The 25,654-nt window shown below is 41.9% G+C and overlaps 1 protein-coding gene across 12 annotated transcripts in view; it reads left to right on the top strand.

Annotated features, from left to right (window-relative positions):
* The first annotated feature begins 626 nt into the window (after positions 1-626).
* cald1a (caldesmon 1a) overlaps positions 627-25,654 on the top strand; it is a 53,017-nt gene continuing 27,989 nt past the window's right edge. For 2 of the 12 annotated variants that reach the window (XM_068716835.1, XM_068716845.1), the window contains exons 1-2: positions 627-865; positions 24,608-24,693. In XM_068716835.1, the coding sequence (XP_068572936.1) occupies positions 24,617-24,693 (77 nt within the window). In that variant the 5' untranslated portion in view covers positions 627-865; positions 24,608-24,616. Of the gene's footprint in view, positions 866-1,644; positions 1,669-6,355; positions 6,486-11,831; positions 11,907-23,461; positions 23,596-24,607; positions 24,694-25,654 lie in introns of those variants that run through there. The other 10 variants (XM_068716838.1, XM_068716839.1, XM_068716837.1 and 7 more) reach the window with 10 other exon arrangements.

Raw genomic sequence — 25,654 nt, forward strand, 5'->3', positions numbered from 1 at the left:
GGCATTATTGTGGGCATGGGTTTGTGTCCATATAGGACACCACCTCTCTAAATAAGAAAATATGTTGAAAGGTAATAATACACATTTCATTGACCCATAAGTTGCTCTAGTTAGATAAACCATCAATACACATAGAAAGGATTGTAAGGAAACCAGGATTCCAACTATCTGCAATTACTAAAAAATATTTAGTCAACATATTACACAACATATTTGTGTAACTTTCTCCCCACAAATACATCATGGCTTTTCTCCTCCAGACTCTAGTTTAAAGGGTCAGTTCACCCAAATTACATACTAACCTTTTCTTTAAATTTGCATCTCTTTGTACCGGTACATCTCTGAGATTGTGCATATTCTTATTCATGCGAGGCAAAAACTGTTATTCACCACCATGTGAGCGTTACTATTAACATGAGAGCTTTTAAGGCCTATCGGCCCGCCTGTGAGCACACTGGCCTCCTTTTTGTCCCAAGATGAACATTTCATATGATCGCTCTTGACAGATGATTTTCTCTCAGAGGCCCCCTTAAGGATAACCAAAAAAAGGCACTTTGTGCCTAAAGTCACTTTCGCTGTTAGGAGTTCTGCACAAGCTCCTCGCGGAGTCCCTTCGCACTGGGGCCGACTTTGTGAACGCTTTGTAGAGCAGTCTGAGCGGTAGTTTCCCGTTTTAAGGGGCAGACCGGAGCGGACAACTCGGCCAAGAGTAGAAGTGCGGTTGTGTCTTAAAGGGAGGGGCTTGCACGGGTATTCAGTTTAGTTTCTATCATTGAGTGTAGCGGAGGACCGACTGCAGACTGGCTCCCTCTCCTCTCCTCACACTCGACTCAAGAGCTCTACTTTGTCCCGTTAAGATCCACAGGTAAGCGCAATACAAAAAAGAAGAAGCTTGAACTGCCTGCAAACTCAACGCTTACAGTTTCACAGACGCGATTAGGAATAAAGTGTGTGACGCGCTGACGCTTTAAGCGAATGAAAAAAGCATTATTTGACGACGGGAGATTATCACATTATGAGTCTCCGCTGTGCGCATGGGCTGCTTGCTGATACTTTTTTTTTTAAGGATATCTTGGCTGGGAGCCGCTCCCTCTTTGTGCAACAACAGACCACTTAAAGGCAACGCAAACTCATGATTGTGAGCTATAATAAACTTTTCTATTGGGCCGAGCAGCGACGCTGTCATGTAAATGTTTAGTTAACGGCGGGACAACACAAAGAAAAGCGTATGTGCACTCCTGTAATGCGCGCTCAGTCCTTCGGGGCGAGGGGAGGGGTCTCCAAACCCCCCACAAGCAAAGTTTCATCGGCATTAAATCGACGTTGACATCACGTATTCCTGGTTGTGAATAACAGTCTTACAAATCCGAAAAGAAAGCTGCATTCTTGGCCCACAGTCGCAGAGTGTGGACAGACCTGTTGAAATGTGACATGTGGATGGAAGGTGTACAAAGTTGGCAAAAGGCAAGGATGGGCCCCATATGGCTACCAGCACACCACGTGCCCCCTCTCCAAGTTCAAGTCTTGACCATACGATCACACCGAGATACAGAATGTGATTGTCGTATTGAGCTTTAAACACATCCAGCATCTCCTGCAGACAAAAGCACCCGGGGCGGTCTCGCAAAAAAGGCACTCACAGATGAATCCACTTCTCGTCGTTTCAAGGTATCACATTCTTTACAATCCCACCACCCCTGAGGCGAAAAGGCTCTACTCAACTCTCATTGTACTTGAGTTGGCCGGCAAGTCTTTTGATCTTGGCTTTATTACATAGTATCTGTGAAATGGAAGCATGGAAAATGGGAGAGGGGCGGAGGGAGGGAGCTGCAGAGGGTAGATCTGTAGGTTCTTTTCCTTTTTTTCAAATGCTTTCGGGCCAGAGACAGCATAGTAATTGTCCATGAAACTGTATCTGATAAGTTGTGCAGTGTTTGGAAAACACATGGAGTATGCCCTCCATCTCCTTATAAGGCGCAGGCCCAACCTGGTGACAGGTGATTGGAATAGCCTCTGGAATGCAGTGCATAACAGTCTGCTAGTACAGTGGTTCCCAACATTCTTCTCTACCCACAGCCCTGTCGGATGAATCGAAGTACGCCTTCAGGGACGCCACCTGTCACGTGCATTTAGATTGATTTTAAACTGGATAATATTTAACACTCAGTATTGTGAAAAAAAAGTGGATAACAACTTCTTCATACGATTGAACTTCTATTTTTATTCATGTTTAAGCTGCATTAGTCACATGTACATTCACACTACAAAGAAGCTTGATAGATCAGCCATTTATCCATGACTTTGTTTCAACAGTTTAACCATTACTTATAGCTAATTATTCCAGCATTCTATCCATTACATTAAGCTGACCATTTCAACCATTTATCCATTACTTTTAGTCAACTATTTTATCTGTTTATCCACTACTTTTAGCTAACTATTTCAACTTGTATCCAGTGTGTAGGTGGTTTTTGTCAAATCCTGTTTTCTATTTAGTCAAATCAGTTGAGTCTTTTCACATACTACATAACAACTAGATACGTATTTCCTGGGATACAAGTACCCCTGATGGAAATCACATTTTCATTCAGTTTTTGCATGCAAATATGCTCTCACACAGCTATTCCTGGGCAGAAACACACACAGCAAACTGCAGGCTTTACGCTAAAGTGCACGTAGGGCTTTGTAGTGTACTTAAAAGGGGCTTTTGTAATTGGCACAATATGATATGAGAGCAGAAGAATCTGGAGGTAATTGCACATAGTGATAACAGGGGTTTGGCAGTGTGGGGCGAGAGCCAGGGCCAGGGTTAGGGCTGGGCGGGCAGGATGTAGGGAACACTGCCATGCATTTCCGGAGTCTGACTCCGGACTGCGCAGTGCGGTGAAGGCTTCTAGTTACTGTACGCTGGCTCCCTCTCCTTCTCCCTCCTTTCTCTTATACACTTGATTAAAGTTAAATGTCGGATCAGGTAATTAGTGTGCCTCATTCTCAACATAAGCAACATGTGCTAAAGCATGGGGCACGCATGAATCTATCCCCGTGCAGTGATGTGTCAACATGCATGCAGTATATGTGGGTACGTTGTTATAGTTTGATCCTAGATACTCATAATCCACCACAGTATCAAGTTCCAAAGCAGGAATCCAGAGTTTCCTTGCAAGGCAATAGTTCCTTACCGCCATCGAGCTAAGGCAGCCAACCAAGTGGCAAACTGAACTTAAATAGAATGGAAAACTGGCATAGTCGATTTTCTAACACAAATGATCAGATCGTACTGTTCTTTTTTAGAATGCATTTTTACCTATACTGTGTTCAGTGTGTAGGTTCTTCCAAATGTGGTTGGGTTTCCAGGGATGGCATGCTGACACGTCGGGCCAAACATGCATTGTTTCTGCACAGCAGGTGCCAGAGCTATTTTCTGGTTTCTTCTCAAAACAAGACTTGAAACTATGTCGAGCAGGTTTCATGTGTTCCAGTCTTTGGCTTAATTTCATGCAGATTTGTTTTTTCCAAGAATATGGTTTTAGAAAGAGATGCTGCCCTTACCATGCCTGCAGAAGCACAATGAGGGCTTTCTGTTTCATTAATGGCATCCTTGTCATCAGCATCGACCAGTTGCCCGGCTTAAAGTTAAGGTTTGTGTCTTCTGGACGACAGCAGCAGTAGGACAGGGTTCACCTCATCTCAAGTGATTGTGATTGACAAGCAGCTAGCACTCATGGGACCTTGGCCCTGGACCGGAGCCCCACAGCATTCTCGTTCTGTCCCCCCCCACCCCCTGCCTTTGAATTCGATAGCATGTAATTTGAATGCGCCGCATCCAGAACCGCACACTAAGTTGTATAATATGGTGAGCTTGGACGGACGGACAGATCTCGAGCTGGAAAAGAATTGTTAATTCTTTCAGCGCGTAGCGACGCTCAACAAGTGGGCGGCAAAAACTGGTAGCCCTTCTGAATTGCTTGTGAAGTCAGATTCAGGCAGCAAACCTTAGAAGATGTTTATTAAGGTCCTGGAAAATATGGTGTAAGAGTTCTGCAGATGTTAATGATATAGATTTAAAATTCCTGTTATTTGCCTTTTCGAGAAAAAAAAACTACCTTCCTCATTATGCTGCCAGGCTGACATGGAACAGTTCTGTAGGGAAATATCCACGGTGCTCTTGAATGTTCTGGCGGTTGTTCACTGCACAATTAGTCTCTTGGGTGATGGAGAATTCTTACTCTCACAGTCCCCTCTCTTCTAGTATACCCACACCCTGGCCTATAGTAGATTCACCACCAAATTAAATTTCATCAAAACCACATTTACAAAGCTTTTTTCAAGCCACAGATTCAAATTCAGACACGCACATGAAGAATTTCATAATGATCCGTCCTCCCTGGATCTCTATCTTTACTTCCTTTTTTTCAAAACTATTTTCCCAAACTTTGATTCTCCTGACTGAAGCAGTCATGTGGACATGAAAGACCTGTGTTTGAATTCCTCTGGGCTTTAGTCACACTCCGATGAAGGGGGTTTGTTAGATCAGCGTCTCACTCCTGTCGTTTTTTGACTTTAAAGTGCTATCACTCAAGGCCAGATTGCCTAATAGGCAGCATGGCATGTCGGCGTTGGTAATTGGCATATTGGCCCACCATCTGCTTGTTGCCAGATGCCAGGCTCCGCCAGAAGTTTCATAGCCATAAAAAGAGACTATAGTATTTTTTCCTCGAGCTAAGTCTTTTGTTTTTTTTAGTGGGTGATGATTGAATTCATGAGGCAGCCGTGCTTTATATCTTAAAAGGTAAAACCTCCTCTCTTGCTCACGTGGTCTGCATTTCATATGGTTTTTGTGGATGATTGATTGTGTGAGAGTGAGGTCAGTGCTCCTAAGCAGCGCTTCTGATGTCATCCTGCAAAGATGCATGTTCTCCTCTCCGTTCCCTAAAGCGGGTTATTCCGAGAAGTGTAGAACGTTGTTAAGAGGGACATTTAGCCTTTGGGCTTCTTCTCATCTGATAAAACAAGCACAGGAAATGTCTCCGTTAGCTGATTGGCCTTGTGTTTTCCTTCAGCGTCCTCCCACTGGGACCTCAGACGTGCACAGTGTGTCCCTGTGGCAGAGAAACCACCATACTCGTCTCTCTCCTAACAGCTACATTAACTTTCCCTTCGCCTCCCTCCTCTCCTTTAACACCAATCTATTCTACCTCAGCCCTTGTCTCCCGAAAAGAAATGATGACTATAACGTTCATTCTCACTTCACCCTACTTCTTCTCCCTGCCAACTTTCCATTCTTTCCTCCCTGTCCTCTCTTCACCCCCCCCTCCCTCCTCCCTCCTCCCTCCTCCCTCCTCCCTCCTCCATTCTCCTCTCAGTCTCTCGTCTTCCCTCCCATAGCATCCTAAAACTAAACAAACATTGCAAATCAAGAGCCTGTCAAATCACCTTTTGAAAGTCCCATATTTTAGGGTAATGGGGAATTAAGGGAACGTGGACTATATAAGGTGATGTAAATCCCAGCGGCGTGTGAAAAATACCATTGAGTGTAAACACATGACCTCACCGGTCATGTGTTTACACAGTTAGCGAGGTTAACCGCTCTATGAATCGCACGGGGCAGTCTGACTGACTCTCAGGGACAGACGGGGCAGTGTGCAGGTCAGTTATAGGCCTGATGGATTTATGCGTGTGGCTATCGAGGCGCTGCGTGTGCTGAAGTGTGTATGGCGAATGTGAAGGACAGTGTTGAGAGTCCACATTGGATGGCTGCCATCATGGGAGTGAGAACTGGAAAGAGCGAGATCGGGCTCGTATGTGGTAATGATGGAAATGAGGACTTACCTCATACACATAAAACAATCACTGTGTCCTTACATGGGTATTCACATGAGTCAGACTTCTACTGTGTTTCTTTGGAAGAGCTTCAAAGTTGAGAATATCTTTTATTCCAACAAAGTGCGGAAAAGTTGAACATTTATTTTAAGTCTTGGTGTCAAATCTTTGGAGAGCACAATATTGTCAGATGGTCTCAAAAAGCATTAATATATTTTGGGCTGTGACTAATGATTATTTACACCATTGAGTCTGCCAATTACTTTATTGATTAATAACTTCATGGTTTGTTTTCCAATCAATGTTCAAGTTCAAATAGAAGGTGGAACCAGGACATTTATTTATCATTTTTTTTACTTAAACCTGCATTCATTTTTTATTTTGGCTACTTGGGGCAACAGAAACAACATGCAAACACACATCGTTTTAGTTGATAAGGCAAACATGCTCGCGAAAAGAGCAACATTATAATTCGTGTGGAATTGTATTTCTGGTCATGTGACTAATGTATGTCCAATTTTCTCTCTCCCTCTAGCTCTGTTTTTGGTCTCCACCAACTCCTGAGGTCAAGAGTGGGCTCTAAAGCAGCTAAATACTCCGCTATGTTCGATAGCTAGTCACTAGCTTTGTCGTTCTGCTGTTTCGTGCTGGCCAAGTAGTGCACAGTGAGTTCATCAGAATGTCTTTCATTACATCTGAAAAGCAGTGAGAGTGAACTAAAACAGTAAAGTTGTGGCCCAGATAACCAAAACGAAAGAGCTGAAAAAGCTAAAATGCTGCGCTGCAGAATTACAACGATCTGTGGGCCCGTCGCTTTCACAAAAGTCATGGTTATTTGATCCATTGTTAATATAAAAATGTTGATTACAGCAGCTTTAAGCCATTCATTGACAATCAAAAGTGTCGGTGACTAATTTGCTTTTGGTCGGGTGCTCGTTAAATCGACTTTGTCTCAACGCTAAATAAAAGTCTTTTATTTAGTGTTTCTCAAACCTTTTTCGATCTGACTCCTCACATGTGTCTTATACCAAGGCACACTGTTTGAAATGGTCCGCATCCATCTTTCCCACCTGAATAAGCCAGTCAGGCAGCAGCACAGTCTGAGGTCTGTGTCGGGGCTGCAGTCGGGAGCAGCGGTAATTGTTTAAGAGTGCATTTATAGAGTGTACTCTTTGTGCCTCCTAATCAGAAGCATACCCAGGCATTTACATATGAGCCTCCGAGGATTGCTCAGGAATGCATTACACGCAAGGCAAGAGGACGGGAGAGTAAGAAGGCCGGCTCTAGTGGGCCACTCCGCTGTTGCCACTTCTTTCCACTTCACATGTCACTGCCCTGCCCTGTTGGGGGGGGGGGGGGGGGGGGTGTAAGTGATTAAGGCTGAAGATCAAAAGCGGACAGCTGATGCAAAGCCTTTCCTACCTTAACACCAGTAATAAATGTAGGGTATGTGTGTATATTTGTGTCTTTGAGACAACGATACCAGCTATTTCTCAAAAAAGTAGAAATCTCATCCGGAGACTTATCGGAGACCTTTATAGATTAGATAGTTTTTTGTGGATTCGTTTCAGTAAGCATTAGGTAATTTGTCAATTTTTCCCTCTCAACTCCAGCTCGGGTCTGGCAAATGGACAAGAAGAACAAAAATATGGCCTCAGAAAACTATTTTAATCAGACAGTCCTCCGCAGGGACAGAGGCTGGCATAGGAGAGCGTTTTATCTCATCAGAGCTCTGCCAGTGGTGATTGGGAGAAACACTCAGTCAGGTTTTTATTGAATAACCCCAGCTCTGTACTGGAGGGGTTTTACTGTAATAGAGCAGCTCCACGGCCGCCGAGATGACAGCCAAATGGTACTTATTAAACTAAGGGCTGATTCATACTATATGCCCTACTGCAGTTGAAGCTTGTGGGAGGCTGAAGGTTTGGCTTTAATGCCAAAGTCTAGTCACATTTGTTATGACTGAGATACATATGCGTACGATTATCCTCTGATCAGACAGCAGTTTTCACAAATTCCCTCCGTTAAGAAAAACACATGAATACAATTATTTGATATGGACAAAAATGTATTCTTTAGTCAATTGAAGTTGTAACATCCACTTAAACTAAGTGTGTGTTTACATGAAAGCTTTCTTGGAAATGCATGTTAGCACCTCGACAGGGATAATAGCTGTGGGTCCCGTCGTCTCTGCTTATTTACCCAGTACACAGCTCTCTGCACAAATCGAGCATGACGTCTAATGGAGTGTGAGCGTGGATTAATTACCCCCGTATTTAGACTAATGGCTCCTTCTCTTCTGATTAATGATGACACATGTCACACGAAGAAGGGCACAGCTAAAACATATGAACAGTTTTATATTATAATGAGATATCTGCCACTTGAATATTATGCAGTTTAGGATTATAGTGTATGAAAACACTCGTTTCTAATATAAGAGATGTCACGAGAACCGATACTTTGGTACCAAGTCGATGCCAAAATTTGGGGAAAAAACCTGACGGTACTCTTTTTTTGCTACAGTACCGCAGACACTGTAAGTACCGGAGCTCAGGGCTCGAGACTAAAGGCGTCCTGTTATGGTGCTGATAATGCTACATTGTGAACAACAAGAGGAGAGCTAGTAATGTTAGCTGCTAGAGCTAACAGCTCACGTTAACAGAGGCAGCATTAAGTTACAATATGATGCATTCAAGAATCATGGAATTTCACTGGTATTTGTGTTGACTACTAAATGTCTGGTATCATAATATCCCTGTTATATATTAATAAAGTCATAAGGCATTTACTGGAAATATGCCATTACATAAAGGGAACATAAGCATTCTTGTATAAGCAATGAACATTAAGTGACACATTAGGAATCATTTGGTGATGTGTTATGATTTGTAAGTATGGGAGGTGGATGTGCCGTAGCTAACTAAATGGCCGGCCTCATTAAACCTGCCTTAATGAGAAACAAAACACCTAGACGCCCCCCTAGAACAATGGGTTCTTGTTATCAAAGAGTCTGCATCCCGTGTGTGATGGAATCTGGCATATATCCCGGCATATTTTTTCACGAGACTCAGTGTGCCTCAGTCGAGCCCCGCAGTGCCACTCAATTCTGTGACAGCCACCTGGGAGACCACCTTGGAAAATGGGCTCCTATTAGTTCAGGTTAGACTTAATGACCAGTAATGGTACACCGGCCAAGCCAAACTGTGCGAAAGGGCTCCGGGCAGGCCGAAATGAAATACCAGTCACTCAAGCTCCGAACATAAACACAAGGTGGGTGGTGGGTGAGGGTGAATAGGTATGTCTGTAGGTGTGTGTCTGCGTGCATGGAGGGGTTCAGCAGACATGCATCTATGTGTTTGAGAGTAGAGGTGATCCAGATGGATCCCCCCCATGGACAGATTATAGCCAGGGACGACGCAGTCGTTTTGCATTTATTCCCATTTAGCTCTGCTTTGTGAACCAAATCTCATTTGCAGTTTTGCCATCAGCTAAAAAAAGCTTGAAGCGACTTCAACGGAGCAACCAGAGAAGCCTCGTAAGAGCACCGCTCAATTATTTACAATTTCATGGTTGTCTGAGATATGTGTTATTCTAATAAATTTAGGAATTAGGAGGCTTAAGTACCCCACATAAATTAACCTCTAAAGCTGAATTTTATCCTCAATTTAGTGGTACATGCCACATCATGCTAATGTCGTTCAGTGATTGCGTCTTCCATGGTCTAAAGAGTATGTGGTCTAGAATTAGCACAGGCATTAAAAGTAAAAAATTCCACCATTTAAAATGGTATGATATGAGTCAATAAGCCACTGAATAAAATTACTTTTAGCTCCCAGGGAGAATGAGCTGCAAAGCTCCCAGGCCTGCAAAAGGCAGACGGAGAAACATAGTGTAATCTTCAATGAAAGAGACAAAGACAGAGGAATAGAGAGAGAGAGAGAGCTTTGTTATGTCTCATGAAGCTCTAGGGTTTCCTGGAATTTCTGGCAATGGATCCCAAAGTCACATAACCAGAGAAAGAGAAGAAATAGAGACAGACGGGGGGTATCTCTCCTGCAGGACACAGTTCAAGACGCTCTGCTGACAATAGCTGCTCTGCCACTGTATACTGCAAATGTGAAGATCTCTCGTGTTTGCACTGGTGGTCACTTTGGCCTCTAGACTGACGGAAACAATGAACACAGTACAAACACACCTGCAGAGAGTGACATAAATTCCCGACTCTATACCTACAGATTAAAGACCCCGACTCGGGCCTTTGACCTTGAGAGGGGGGTAGACGTGTACCCATCCAAGCTGGCTGGCTGCCACACTAATAATAAAAGCCAGCACAGCCATGCACAAAAATGAGATCTGGTAAAGCTAGTGAGCGTTAGCCCTGTAGAGCCCTGAAAGGATCTCAGGTATGAGGAAAGTGGAATGTATTTTTTGGAAGGAGAGGTGAGCTCTTAGAGAATGTGCATCCGCTAAGTCAAAAGCAATGCTAATGCTTTAATACTCTAAAATGTTATACTACAGACCGCTGAAAGATTGAAAAAAAATGCCACATTTTCCACAGGGATATGATATCTACTGGGATTTAATTTTCATCTCAGTGAATGTGCTCCACATTTCTAGTTCCTAGCATCATATCTGTCAACCAGTGTAGGTGGACTGGGATTAGGACTGGTTTACTCCACTGAATTTTGTGCTGACTTCTGCAGTCCTTTGTCAAGAGCTATGCTTTACCTTTTTCTATTACAGTACTTCTTCCAATAACTACAGTGTTTTTCTCCCCTGTGCTGGTTGCACAGTCGATATGTGCCAGCTTACATTTAGAGAGAAGTATTACTGGAAAATTCATGAAATATTGAATTGAATCTCTTAGACAGACCTAAAAGTACTATTGAACTTTTAATGCAATGCAAAACCAATTCCTGCTGACTGTTGCAGAGGGTGGTAGATTAATGCATAAGGTAGTGCAGAAAAACAAGATGCAAAGGTTTCACGCCATTCAACAGATAAACAGTTGGTAGTGGTAAAATGCCAAAAAACAGTAGCAATGCGCAAAAGACAAGGAATTTTTAAGCCGATGTTAAGAAGTTTCAAAATTGTATTGGAAAAATCTCTTTAGAAAACGTTTTATAAGAAAGGAAATACTTTTAACATGTTTGCAAGGCACTAGAATTTTTCAATACATTTGTATGCACAACGGATCACATGACTGTGTTACGTGAAAGATGCTGCTCAGAGTGACAATCACGCAGAAAAATATCACATGACTCAGCAGGTCCCTTCAGCTCTACGAACCTTTTTACATTGTTTTGCAGCATACAAGTTCAGTGTTTGGATTCAGTCTCATTCCTCAGCTTTGTTTTTGGTCGGAGCAGCCAGCTGCGTTTCGATTACCTGCCCAGCACCAAACGGCAAAGAGACAGATAGCATTTACCAATTGGTAGAGACCAAAACGGAGCTAAAAGAACAGCAAATATTGGAGTTACATTTGCCAGGTTGCCAGACACATGACTCCAAATGAATGCTTATGTTGCTCGATCTCTGCTGTTTGTGTAAATAGCTAGCTGTTTGCTAACATGTTGCCTTACAAAAGGTTTAAGGAGAGAAACACTGAATGTCAATGTAACTGTTTAAGTACCTTAAGGTAGCCCAACAGTGAGAGATGTTAAGTGTGCAATGTAAATTGACCCTGTTGGATTTTTCTATTCTGTTAAAAACACCAAATGTCTTCCCTTGGTCAGTGGCATGGCAACTGAAGCACATTTATCAACTGCTGAGTATACTGATCAAAGACATCTTGTAGTTTCCACACCTGGCTAAGGAGTCCAAGTTCATCCACCATTAAATGGCTTTGCCCTGCATCAGCTCTCGGAGAGCATGTCAGGGCCGCATGAATACCCAGAGAGAGAGAATTAAAACGTCTTTGGCTGTCTGAACTGAAAGGCTCTCTATTATCGTCCCCTTTTCTGCCTTTTGTCTATTTTACAAGTTTCTTGTCTGTGTGTTCCCTAAAGAAACCCTCAGATTTCCACCAGTAGGACTGAACTGAAAGCACTGTCAGGGGATTACTCCACCTCTCCACATCCACTGTGAGTAATAGACCAACTCCGGTCAGGTCATCTTGCTCACCCGCCACCCCACCCACAACCCTACCCGCTCCTTAATCTCCTCCTATCTCTCTCCAGGAATGCAGCCCCTTATTTTGAAAAATACCTTGTCATGTAATACCCTTGAAAAGCCTCGCTGCACACTTCAAAAAATTGGCATTCCGCTGCTGTGATTTACTAACTTGTGTGTTAAAACAAGGCAAAAGAGATAAAGATTTATGACATTCTGGAGAGATTTAAATAAATATGTCTTCCGCAAAAGTGGTTTTCTTTGTGTTTTCCTGGGATGCATACTCAAAAAAGGCAAACTTGTGCCAGGGTTTGCACTCAGTTGTCATGTTTTCAGCAGGCACCCAGTATGTGGGGGCATTGCATCATGCTTTACAGCCTCACTCTAACCTCATATATGTTTCCATGTAAGGTATGATGGGAAGACATTCTTTCTTACTGTGGTTATTGCCAGCCACATAAATTACTCTGTCGTTTATATTCCTTTTTTTAATCCCTCTGGTTCTCTCTCCCTCTTTCACCAAAGTGAAATTTCTCTCCGGCCACGGAGAGCCACACGTCCACCACGACAGAAACGTAGCTTTTATAGGAAGCATGTCACAAATGTTCAGCAGATCCATTTTCTTTCCATGTTTTGCCTTCTAGAAACACATCGGGAACCTCTCAAGCTTTATGAGAAGTACAATTTTATGTTCTACTTAATGTTTCCAGCATGTCATGTTATTGCCCGTATACCAGAGGCTGTGGGCTGCCGTGGATCATGCTAATCTCATATACTTTTATATTTTAGTCATTGAGCTTTGGTACCTATCTAGAGTGACTTACACTTATTAAAAAAGTACAAGTTCAGGCTCTTTCCTGGGGGCCTTATAGCCAGACACGCTGGCTTTTTGCAGTGATTGAAACTGTGATCTTTCAGTTTCTGGTTACAAGAGCTGAACTTTTGCTCACAGAACTGTAAGAAAGCACAGATTGTAAGCGTAGTAGAGGTCATTTCTGCTCAGTCCTGTTTATATCCTTTTCCTTTCGACTCTGCTTTATTGCCATCAGCTGGATAAACTGTTCTCGAGCTGCAGCGTCGGCAGTAGCAGTGCTCGGGCTAAAGCCCACCATATATCAGTTCTCTGGTTCCACTAGTCTCTCTGGTCAGCTCACTGGTAGCAGATTAATGTCCTGTTGAGGAGACAGAGACTCCTTCCCCGCCCTCATATGCTCTGACAGACGGCAGGTGTCAAGATGGGCTGTCCTAAAGGAACAAGAGGAGGCTGCTTTTCCTTTAGAAATGGACACAAGAGAAGGATGAGGAATTGGTTCATAATAAGTCACATGTTCTTGTGTGCATCTAACTATAAATCTAGGAATCTCTGTCTGTATGTATATATGTGGATCCTTTGTTTATCTCGAGAGCCGTTCATCTGATTTATTTCACACTTTGTGGGTGTATTGCTTGGGACCCAAGGGAGTGCTTGTCGAATTTGGTGCAATTTGGACTTGTTAAGATGGGTTTTTTTCAGTTCATTGAGTTTACCATCACCTCCTTTGTCATTGGCTTCATACAGCGTCTGTCTGTCATTATTTATTTACAGTCCTATTTAATAGACTCAAGTCACAGTGCGCCCTAAGGCACTGAGAGACTTGATGATGTTGTCCTTGTGTATTCATCATAACTCTGGTTTGTTATGACAGGAAAATTATTTTTGAAAGCTTGCATGTATTTATTCATTAGTCTTGGTTTATTTGATCATAGAATAGTGTGGTTTTTATGCAGTATTGGCCCTTTAGAGTATGTATGTTCAGATATCGTATTTGGTCCTGAGTGACAAAAAGATGAAGGTTTTGACTGTAATGTCCTTGTGGAATTACTCAACAGACTGTTAATATCGCGTGTCAAGTGCAGGGGTGCATATTTATTGAGGTTATTTGACATTCTGGATATTTGCACCAGATTATCTGATGTATTTTTTCAAGGAGATGCTTACATAAGAGTGCTGCAGCGCTGAAAGCTAAAACCGCCTAACACCTGAGCATGCAGGAGAAAAAAGAGCCGGAGAGGCTTGTTTATCACTTTGTTCATTGCTGGGCAGCAAAACAAAAGATGTTAATTTAAAAGAGTAATGTTGCCCTAAAAGGAGATATTTCAGTTGTTTATTAAATTCAACTCAATCAACTGTTGTCCCATCAATCAAAAGATTGTTTCTCTTTAGGGAGATTTACAGGTGATTAGCTTAGTTTAGCATAAAGACTGGTAGCAGGGAGAAAGAGTAACACTAACCTGTGTAAAGCCATACGTTGTAATGTTGTTTTTACAAACTAAGCAAACAAATTGTCCCTTCACTAAGTCCCGCCCCTGAAGACTGACTGGCCAATCATAGCGTAGCATCGGTCAGCTCTGATGAGGGTCCGACATCTACCCGGCTCTGCTCCATAGACTTTTATGGAATTGTTTCAGATTTTCTTCATTCATTTTTGGATTTTGAGCTGATAATGGTTAAACTAGGTGTAATAGTGATACTCGTTACCCAGAGAGGTTAGGACATAACCGTTTCTAAAATGTTACGTTTCTTTGTAAAAACCTGTGGAGCTAACATAAGCAGATCATTAACTACCATTAGCACTTCTATGCTATGCTAGCAACTGAATGTATCGCAGTTTCCCACTGTTTTCAATCTCTATGCTAGCTAAGCTAACCACCTGCTAGCTGTTGCTTCATCATGTGCCGCGTACAAGAATGAGAGTGGTATCAATCTTTTCTTTTAAGTTATGTCAATATACATATTTCCCAAAATGTCGACCTATTCCTTTAAGATGTCAGTGATTTGTTAAGCTGGTTTTGTAAAGAAAAACAAACAGAAGTCCCTTTATTTATTGCTTTGTGTCTATTGCTCTTTATTTTTCATCTCTCCCTTTTCCTTCATCGCTGTTAGTTCAAACAAGCCCCCAACAAATGTCCCAGATAATTTGATAAGATTCTTGTGAAATCAAATACCCACATAAACATTTTTTGCAATGGCAGGAGAATGTAAGAGCTGCTCAATATAATGGGGCGGGGGGCAGATAAACAAACTCTTTCTAACTTAAGCACAGGACTGTGGCGTTTTAGACGGATGCTTTTTCACCAAGAGGAATGTTCCCTTCCAGTGGGCTCCACTCGAAGTGTACTGCTGAGACTCCGCTATAGAGCTCATATGTGAAAGTGCAGAAAGCTTTTGTGTGTTTAAAAATGAAATGTCAGCGTAGTGAAAGGATTGGTGTGCCTGTCTTTCATGACTCCTGAGTCGTGCAGGTGTTGCGTGTTTGTGTGCGTGTCTGCCCGACATTGTTCGCTGAGATGTCGCAGCAGGTCCAGCATCACCATCAGTCATGCTGTTTTGAGAGGGAGCCAACTCTGTGGCCACTGTGTAGTGAGTGTGAGAGCTCTATCTCACTGTGCACACAGCATGCAAGAGAACCTCCCCCCCCCCCCCCCTTTTTTTTCCTTCTTTTTCCCAGTTTGGTTACGGGAAAAGGCAGCATTTTTCTTTCCATATTTGGTCATATGGAGCACGGCCAGGGAGCAGTAGCCTTTTGATGCCGTACAAACATCCCTATTTTGTGTGGGATTTGTACTTTTTTGAATGCCTTTTCTCCAATTCTGTCTGTTTGTGGGTGTAGCATCTGAAAGTGCACTTCTAAAAGGGACACACGCCTTTTAAAAGTCACAGAATAGAGAGGAATTGTGCTGGCTCTTGCTGCTGTTTCACAAAGAAGTTGCCTTTTTACAGTATTATTTATGATTAGGGCAGCAGGACTCCATCTTCTAATGCAAATGTCTCTCTTAAAACCAACCTTAAAAAGTAAGACAATGTTTTATAACCCTTCTTTTTCTGCCAACTGCTACATCAACTCGTCTTGGGCAGCTATTTCATTTGGTAAATTGCATCAGCAGCTGACAAATAAGAATTTATCTCATTTCAGTGGTTAACTTTTAAGAGCTTCAAGTAAGATTTTTTTAAACTTGCTGAAGCTGGATTTAGATCTCCTCCTCAATGAGAATAAAGATCATATGTTTGCAGTTTAAATGACGCATCTGTGTGTCGAAAAGCTGTGAGATTCAGATGATGGATATGGCATGTTGGGGTAATGTTTTTATTTCAATTTAAGTGTGACTTAGCTTCAGGCGTGAGGTTTAAAGACACATAAACATACCCTCAACCTGAAGGGGAATGCCGGCTGGTGAGGCTCAGGTGTATTCAGCTGTCTCTCAAGAGAAGGGAAAGGTCATAATACCTTCAGATCTAATGCGGCCTAAATTGTGATGAGCTGCACGAAACTCCCATCCATGTGTGGGACCGTGAGAGGAGAAAATATTAAAAGAACATTGAGTCATAGTCTAAATATATACAATGGATGACAGTGTGCTCAAAGTTTAGCGAGGTTATCTTTCTGACAGTGGAAAATCAAACACACGATTGAAGAATGCTACTTTGAGAGTTTAACTCAGGCAACACAAGAGTTTAGTAAGTATCAAACTAAAAAGATTTTGTTCAGTTAGAAAGATAACTAAAGCAAATGGTATTTATTATCATGAGCATATCACAAAATGCTTCTTTGAGAAGGACTGAATTGACACTTAAAATTACTATTTTAATCAAAAAACAATATTATAGAACAGCAATATTATTGCTATAAAAATAGGCAATGTGACATTCACAATATTAGATAGCAATATTTAGATATATTGTATATTATTAGATATTGTCAATGGGTCTTTATACAGCACTTCACAATGTGCATATAGTTTTCTATGGTTGTCGAGGGTTAGACCTGACCTACACAGTACTTAAAAGGATAATTACAGTTTTTAAGGTCTTGCGTTTTGTAGTTTCGTCATAATTTTTATTGGCTGTGATAAGTAATTACTGAGATCTGGGAACATGAAGTCATCACTACAACAATAGATCAGACGGGTTGTAAACATACCAAGAGTCAAGCCAGATGATCTAAACCACTTTATTTGGAGGCAAAACTGAAAGCACAGCCAATATGTTGCTAAAAATCTTTCATTGCACAGAGAAGCTGCGCATGTACGGCAAGTACAGTGGGTCAGAGTTAAACCAGAATATGGTCTCTAAAGTGAGGCCATGTACCTTTTTGAAAGAAGAAACACTTCCCACCGCACTGCAACAATGATAACACGTTATCATTTAAAGACCCTGAAAAAACAATTTTCTTAATTTGGTTTTGATTGTTCCGTATTTAGTCCTGAATATATAAATTCAGTTGTTGATTAATTCCAGCAGTGTTCAGTGTAACCTGTTACCACCCTGTAAGATATAATGCGTTCAAGGTATTCCATTGAGATTTTCTTGTGTGTGTGTGTGTGTGTGTGTGTGTGTGTGTGTGTGTGTGTGTGTGTGTGTGTGAGAGAAAAGATAACCTCACTCAGTCTGTCTCAGTGTGTATGATTCACAGGGCACAAAGAGGTGTTATGGAATGTGAACCATTGTCTGGGAATGCGGGAGTCTCCTTATTTTTCACCAAATGGAAACTTTACATCTTTAAACTACACTGGTGTGAAATTTCCCTCGCTAATTCGTTTTCTATGTGAAATCTAAAGTCAGCACAGTGGAGACGGTAGAGGGGATTTGAGGGAGGCTTGTGTCTCACCGCCACATCTAAAGTCACTAATGACAATGCATCCAAGGCATTCAGCAACGTCTAGCCCATTTCTTGCCCCAACCCTCAAAACCATCAGTACGTTGTCCCGCCGCGTTTCACTTGCCACAGTGGCACTAGCTTCTCCGGTTTTGCCTATGAATACTGTCTGCTCATGCTCAGTGTGATTTTTCCTCATTCGGGCCGAAGCCACTCTTTCAAAAATTTGTTTTGGAGAAGATAGAGTGTGAGTGGAAAGCAGATGGTATTGAGATTGAGCTGAGGTCTGATGCATTTGGCCTCCTCTTATGTTGCCTAAAATATATAGTCGCAGCCGAAGACCTCGGCTTTGACAACATAAGCTATTGTGGTTGATATTCACACTGTGGCATGAAATGCAGACACAGACAAATACAGAAAGAAGCTTGGCTGCATGGACATGGGTAAACCAATTACTTAGCCTAATTCACTGCCAACCCTGAGTCTTCTCATATTGTAGCTGAGCACAGAGTCCGCAGCTGTTGGCTAAGCTGCTGCATTGTGGTCCAAGAGGAGATAGAGACAGTGAGAAAAGAGTGAGAGTTAAAGAAACAGGCGACCGATAATGGCTTTTTGAGGTTGATATTAATATTAGAGAGTTTAAAAAAAAATGGCATTAATAACATATCAGCATTTTGGTTTTGTCTTTTTTTCACATTAACATATATAACAAACAAACAGTATTTTTCAGGATTCTTTATATAGAGATTTGTACTGAGTGGGACATTTTAAAGTAACACCTAAACACTAGCAGCTAATGTAACAGCAAGTTCATTTTGTATCAATAGTATCAACAACTATAAACAACATATAATGAATTTGTGATAAAAAAGCTTCTAAAGCCATCTAAAAATTAAAGCGTACAATTCTCTTTCTGTACTGCATTTTTGTTACATGCACGAGCTGTCACTTTTTGTCGTCACAAATTAGAGCAAGCACATAGTTAAAAAAAAAAATGTAAATATTCAACTGGGCCTCGGCTGCCTTATTTAAGAAACAAGCCAACGTAACACGCTACATTATAAGCTCATATTACTACAAGTCAGCAAACAGCTTTGTCCAAGAATCTTCCATCCGTGGAGTCGAATCTACAGTGCTCTTCAACAGGAAAATATCATTACAGATTGAACATTTAATCACTTCCGAATTTCAAACAGTTATTCAAATTTCAGATGAACAGTGACAGCCCTAATATATACCAATACACAGTATCAGTCGATAATGCCAGCCCACCAATGTATCGGTCAGGCTCTAAAGGGCAGGCAGAGGAAGAGATTCTAGATGATGGATGAGGACGAGAGAAGGATGAGTGGAGATGGAAAGAAAGAGAGAAATTCTTGGCCTTGGTGCACCAAAATTCTCCAGTGAATTTATGAATGCTCATCCACAGCCGCTCTGCATCCTGGGACTGTAAACGTGTTAATGCTGCCGAGGCCTGGACGTGTGAGAGGAGACGCATAGCGCAGAGAACCACAACCACAAGGCCAGCTTTCCAAACACAGCACTGTAGGTGGTGATGGATATCACACATGTACACACATGTACTGTTCCATAAATGCACACATACTGTGCCTGCAGTGGCTATATGTATTTTCAATATCGCACTTGTAAAAATATTCGCTAACATTCTCACACACATTTAAAGTGGACACCAAAAAAAAGCATGCAATTATTCTTACGCACTTCCTCCTGACACATCTGCAAACTTTCCACCCACAGATTTACATAAATACACACAAAACTAATTTATGAATGTAAATCCTGTTTGTTAAAAAGCGTTTATCGTGATGCACACACCCTCACACACAGGCTGAACATATTTTAACCGCCCTGTCAGTCTAATCTCAGGAGAGTCCTTACCCCTGCAGAAAACGTTAGATTTACCCAACTCAAACTGTCCCTAGAGCCTTAGCCAAAACAGCTGTTAGTGTGCACTACCTACAGGCATGCAGTATCTCTCTTTTTATTTCTCTCCTCCTCCCTGGTTTAGTGCAGAAGCTTTATTTGTGTGATAAAACAAGCATCAAATGTTAATTTTTACTTTGTCAAAATACTTACCAATATATCTGAGCTTAGACCGAACCAATCAAAACCAGACCTCTGCCTCTCTGGTTTAAGTGTAAGTCTGTTCATCTCCTGTCAAGTAAGCATCCAAAAATCGGCCAATTAAAGGCATCCATAAATAGACAGTTTACAGTAGGTTGTCCAGTAGCTACAAGCACATGGAGGAGTGCGTCAGTGTTAAACGTTAAATTCCCACAAGGTCAGTAAACTCCTACGTACTCACACTTAAAAAGTTTCTCACAGAATGTGTTATTTAATGATGTGCTTTACTGCAATAATATGTCTTCCAGTGTTGGTGAAAATGTGCAGCATGATTGTTCTTTGTTGGAATAAACTGTTCACAATATTTTGATCACTAGTGGTGCTGTGGTACAATATGGAGCAATACAGCAGCAAAACCAGAGAAGAAGAAAGCTGCTGGCTAGACAATGTGAATGCAAAAAATGCAACAAAAAATGTTTTATGAGGCAGTAAATGCAAGAACCACTGAATGTACCCATGATGTTATTTGAAGAGAGGATGTCACAATACATTTGACACAATGAGACAATTGTATTTTCGTCTTCTTTAACTTTTGAATAGAAGCCTCTAATTCTTATTCTGGATGACTAAATGTTGATTGATGAAGACAGCTGGTGTCAAAATACTTAAATCCTTCTGCTCTATTTTCACAGTTAAGGGGCCATATCCTCCGCAATATCCCATGATTTATAGCCTATTCATTATTATCTCAATAATATTGGACATTATTTGTTTTGATAGAATTGGCTTTCAGCATTTGAATCTCTTGTGTCATCCAGTCTCTAAGGTAGTTGATATTATTTCTGAAAAATCAAATGGCATGTGGCTGGTAAAAAGAATCCAAGTGGTTGATGATTTCTCCAACATACCAACCACTGCAGCAGGTGGACAAAATATTTCCTTCCATTGATGCAAAGACTAGAAAGATCAAGCTTTGTGCCAGTGTTGCCCTCACATTCCAGATACCTAGAATACCTCTCTTCACCTGGACAGCTGCACAGCTGTGACTCCATAGCTGCTAGACATACAACTCCTCTCCTCTGCTCTCTGCTCTCCAAAGAACAGTGTGGTCCTCTGGAGGCCAACACGGTGTTTGCTTTAATGTCCTTACTCTGTAAACCCAGCATGCACCATTCAGTTTTTAGTATATGGACAAATATAATAACTGCAGACTGTGGTTTCTGCTCTTTCACTTTTTTCATTTAGATGAAAATGAAAAGATGTATAAACCAGAATTTCAATTTCCAATAGTTTTGTTTATGACCAAATACCTAAAAAAAACTAGTGACATTCCTGTCATCCGTAAAAGAGGATGGTTAGCATTGTTATTGTGAGCATGTTACCTTGACGACATTAGCAATTAGCTTAGAAGCAAAGCCTCAAAGAGCTGCTAGCATGGCTGTAGACTCGTTCTCTTAGCAATTGTCAACCATTAGCTTATTGTTTCTTGTGAATTGATGATTCCTGTAAAAGTTTTGTCTTTATTTTATAGGCTTCACGTTCCAACATGTTTTAGATTCTAGTAAAGTAGCTTTTTTTCAACTGTCATAAATGTCACTGTTTTAAAAACCTAAAACTGTATGTGATTTGTGACTAAGCCTCGTAACCACCAGCTGCAACAAGTCACTATTGTTCGTTTATTTGCCAACCTCACAGCTGGCAAGCACATAGCTAGTTTTTACTTGTTTATCTTCAAGTTAATTCTCTTTATTCAACAAGCAAAACATTCACTGCACACAAAAAGAGATCCAAAGGAGGAGGCTGTAGCTGGCATGTGAATGAGTAATTTGGAGGCTCTTTCAAGTCCCCTCTGCTAAAATCAGAGGCTAAATAGGAGCATTCCTCGCATAGCTCCATAGCCATAATGTGGAGATTAATGTGTTTGTCTAAAGGTTGTGAGGGGATAGTTGCTCTGAGTATCACAGTAACCAATCTGACCAAAGAGCTGCAGTTTTCCCTTCTCACAGAATGCTACGCCAGCATCAGGAACATTTCACTAAAGCCAAAAATAGACGTGCTGCTGGCCCATACTTATTCTTCAGCCGTAATCCCAGACTGTTGCTTGATCTACTTTGTGCCTCATTTGGCCGATAGGGGCCCATTGCTTTGGTGCTTTGACTTTGTGAGAAGATAGAGGCATTATAAGGTGGTGTAATCCCAGTGGCTGTCGGGATAATATCAACTTGGCTTTTAAGGCTTTTTAAGAGGCTGGCACTTAGACACTGGGTTCTGTGCCAGGGTCTGGCAGTCTCGACAGGTAGTAATTTGACTGGTAAATGTGTCATTATAGCCATTGTAGAAGGTTGAGGCAGACAGGGAAAGAGAAAGAGGGGGCGGAGGACAGAAAAGAGAGAGACAGAATAAGAAGGGGGGGGGGGGGGGTGGACGGATGCAGGTTTTCGAGATAAATAGTGGAATAAAAGGACAGATGCAGCGAAGGAAGGAAGAAGAGGTTTTACAGTGGACAGGCTAAGACAGGCTGAACTTGTAAAAAGTCTGAAAATGTCACAAACTTGTGACTTCAGGTTGCTCAACTTTTTGGAATGCCGTCTTTCTCCCGTTCTGCCTCTGTTAGCTTTTGCAAAGTGTGGGTGGTCCCTTCAGTGATATACACAACAGTTACATTTCTACGTCTTACTGAGGGCCTTGTCTGCAAGCCACAGGCTTCCTCTTCTGCCCCTACGCCTGGTGCGATCTCCCATGTGGAGACAAGACAATGTGACTGTGCAGTGTTCAGTCTTGCTTTCATTGAACAGACCTATTCATACATCATTTATCAGCTTGAAAAATATAATTATCTCAGGTTTGTTATTCATGTGAGATCTTGTATATATGGTCCACTCTTTGATAATTTTGTTGACAGAACTACTTTTATTCTAATTTTCTTGTAAATGTTCTAGAACACTTTTTTTTTTTTTTTTACAAAACTGAACACCAAATTAAAATGCAGTCTTCTCACGCATTATTTGCAATAATAACTCTGAATTTATATGCTGCCGTGCTTGTGTTACTAATAACTTAGTCTCCCTTGGCGTCACTGGTTCTAGGAAGTATGTGATTAGACTGGTGCTGTTTGGAGGCCTTGTCAGTTTTCGTTATTGCCCTCATTTCGTCTCAATTTTGGTTGTATGAGTAGCCCCACATGCCGATTGCCTCCACCCTCCCTTCGTTTCACAAATGACACTTAGAGTGCATCTAAACATAGAGAGTGAATTTTTGCGTTGTTTAAAATATCTGGGGACAAGGCTGTGTTTACTGTACAGGCTCACAGAGGGGGGAGGAGACTGAGTGAGAAGATGCAGTGTGTGTGTGGGGGGGGGGGAAGGAGGATCCCTCAAAGTCATGGTTCGTTTTAGTATTCATCCCCTGTCTGTGTGTATCTGTGCATGCTTAGTGTCAATGCATGCACACAAATGCTGTAATGTTGCACCTACATGCTTGTATGCATGCATACTCATATACAGATGTGCATGTATAAAATGAGGCTCTCTTTCACCCCCCCCGTATGCAAATGCAGATGAAAGAAAAAGCATGCTTACACAGGAAGCTGGAGTAATGTCCTAGAACAGAGTTTAGCCAAGCTCTGACATGTGTATATAGGTAAACAACACAGGAAAGGTTTGCAGTAGAGTTAGGGAGAGAAGGAGAGACAGGACGGAGGAGGGAGGGGGGGAGCGAGGGGGGGAAAGCTTGAGGGAAAGAAGGAAGGAGGCCACTAAGGGATGGAGGGAGGGACGACTAGCAGGGAGGGGAAGGAAACAGGCATTTGCCTTTTTCTGTCAGCTGAGGCCGGACTGTGGGAGACTATTACTACACGTTGTAGCTTTGTATCTGCTTGGAGGGAGCATTGTGAAAAGCTGGTATGGTGTGAAGGAAAACACATTGTTTGAAAGGCTAATTCAAGGTATGACAGTCGAAGCTCTTCCTTTGTTTCTCCGTACTGCACTTGGACACAGCTTATTTTCTGCCACGCTTTCCTCCTCATGCTGTATCACCACAAAGGGTGAAGTGTTTAAGTACAACTTTATTCAGTGCTGTCTGTTTGTTACATGAACCGTCATGCACCTTTGTCTCCTTCCCTCAAGTGCTCAGCTAGAGTGTGTTTACTCTGCTCCTGTGTATAGAAGATGTTGCTGGTGGTTGTATGATGGGAGGCTCAGTGGCTCCTGGGTGGTCTCGGGCCTCACTGTCACATATCCTAGTGGGGTATTTTTAGTGAGAGAACTGATTGAGTTAACATCCTGTGTTGGCTTCTCCCTCCTGTATCTCCGCTCTTTTTTTCATTCATTTTCTGCCTCATTCCTCTGTTTTTCAACAGTTTGTGGCCATAGGTTTCAGACAGCCAGTTGTCACCTAATACATAAAAACACACTTCTGGTCAATACTGTGTTTAGAAAGATTTCAGTCATGGTTGATTTGAGCTTACAGAAAGTTTAATAGCGGTTAGATACAAGCAGCTACTCAACTATTTCTTTACAAAACGCTGATGAAAACAACCCCAAAATGACAATTTTGATGAACACGCTAACCCCGGTGACTCATGCGAATGCATTGTGTTTCCTGTGGCTGCTTCACAATAAAAGCCACCCCATGTCTTGCCTCTTAAATGCTTTTAATATGAAACAGCAGCAGTAGGATGTTCCGTTTGCATTAGCAGTAACATAATACAGCTGGGATTTGGCTGTAACGGTAACCCTGGATTAAAAGCACGCCTCATTTCCTCTGAATCCCCTGTGCGTTTATATTCAGTACTTTGACTACCAGATATCAGAAAACTAAGGCTTTGTTTGACTGGTGAACAAGTATTTTTGTCCTCTCGGGATACTTAAATGAACGTGTTCTTGTCTTTCTTTCCTCTCAGGCTTCCTGAAATTGACTAAATGAACGTGTCTGTGTTTAATGATGTCATCCCTCAGGGCACAGTCATGGAGGAAATGGACTTTGAGCGGCGCCGGGAGCTGAGGAGGCAGAAGCGGGAGGAGATGCGCCTGGAGGCCGAACGGTAAGACCCATTTGGTTGTAGGTCATTGACGTTTGGAGATTAGTACTCCAGGATTATCCAACTAATTATCTTGCAAAGCAGAGAGTGTTTTAAAAGGCTGTCCTTTACAACAGATTCATTAGTAGTTGCAGCCACAGAACTTGTCACTGAAGATCTTACTACTTAGTTGTGTGAAGCTGAGGGAGCAGCCTGTGTTGTATAATGAGGCTCTGGTTGTCAACGCACATCAACACCTCTGATGTTCATGCCAAGTTGGAACAGGAGGGAGCCGGCTTTAATGGCTTAGAGCCTCCTCTAAGTCCTAAAAAACATTGCTCAGCAAATATTGGCTTCCCCGACACAGGCTAAAAGAAAAAAAGGGGCAGATAAGAAATCTGATAAGCAATGAGATGACCTTTAAGTGGGAATGTTCAGTCACGCCCTCCCTCCCCCTTTCCAATTTTCTCTCCCCTATACCGCAGCCTTGTGAACTCTCTCAGATTCAATGGAAGAAATTGATTAAGCTAAAGTTCATTTCAACAAATTGATTGAGCGGTAACACGGCAAGTTCAGCAATCACATTCAGTAAAAGAGGGGTTTTTATTGTGAGAACTTGATACATAGTGTGCCAAGGAGGCATTTTATAGAGCCTTTTCACAAAAGTCTCTTCATGTGTACTGCAGCCCTTCCAATTAAGGATGAGGTTGATGTGGATGCAGATACTGGCCAAGGTCACTCGCCTGTTTGATGTATCTGTGAGAAGAGTTTTGTGAGAGCCAGTTACTCCATCGCTGATGGAAAAACAAGCTGACATAGGTCTGACCACTGCTGAATGCATAGATGTTTTTCTCTGATAATGTTTCTCTGACACAAAGACAATGTGTGCAGCACTTTACCTTCGTGATGAGCAAGGCCCCTTTGCTCAAGGTAAAATAGCATTTGTTATATAAAGGAAATCAGTAAAATTGTGCACACCATGCAC

The sequence above is a fragment of the Cebidichthys violaceus genome, unplaced genomic scaffold (assembly GCF_023349555.1).
Source record: "Cebidichthys violaceus isolate CVI_PGR_0920_01 unplaced genomic scaffold, fCebVio1.0.p SCAF_21, whole genome shotgun sequence".
Taxonomy (NCBI): Eukaryota; Metazoa; Chordata; class Actinopteri; order Perciformes; family Stichaeidae; genus Cebidichthys; species Cebidichthys violaceus.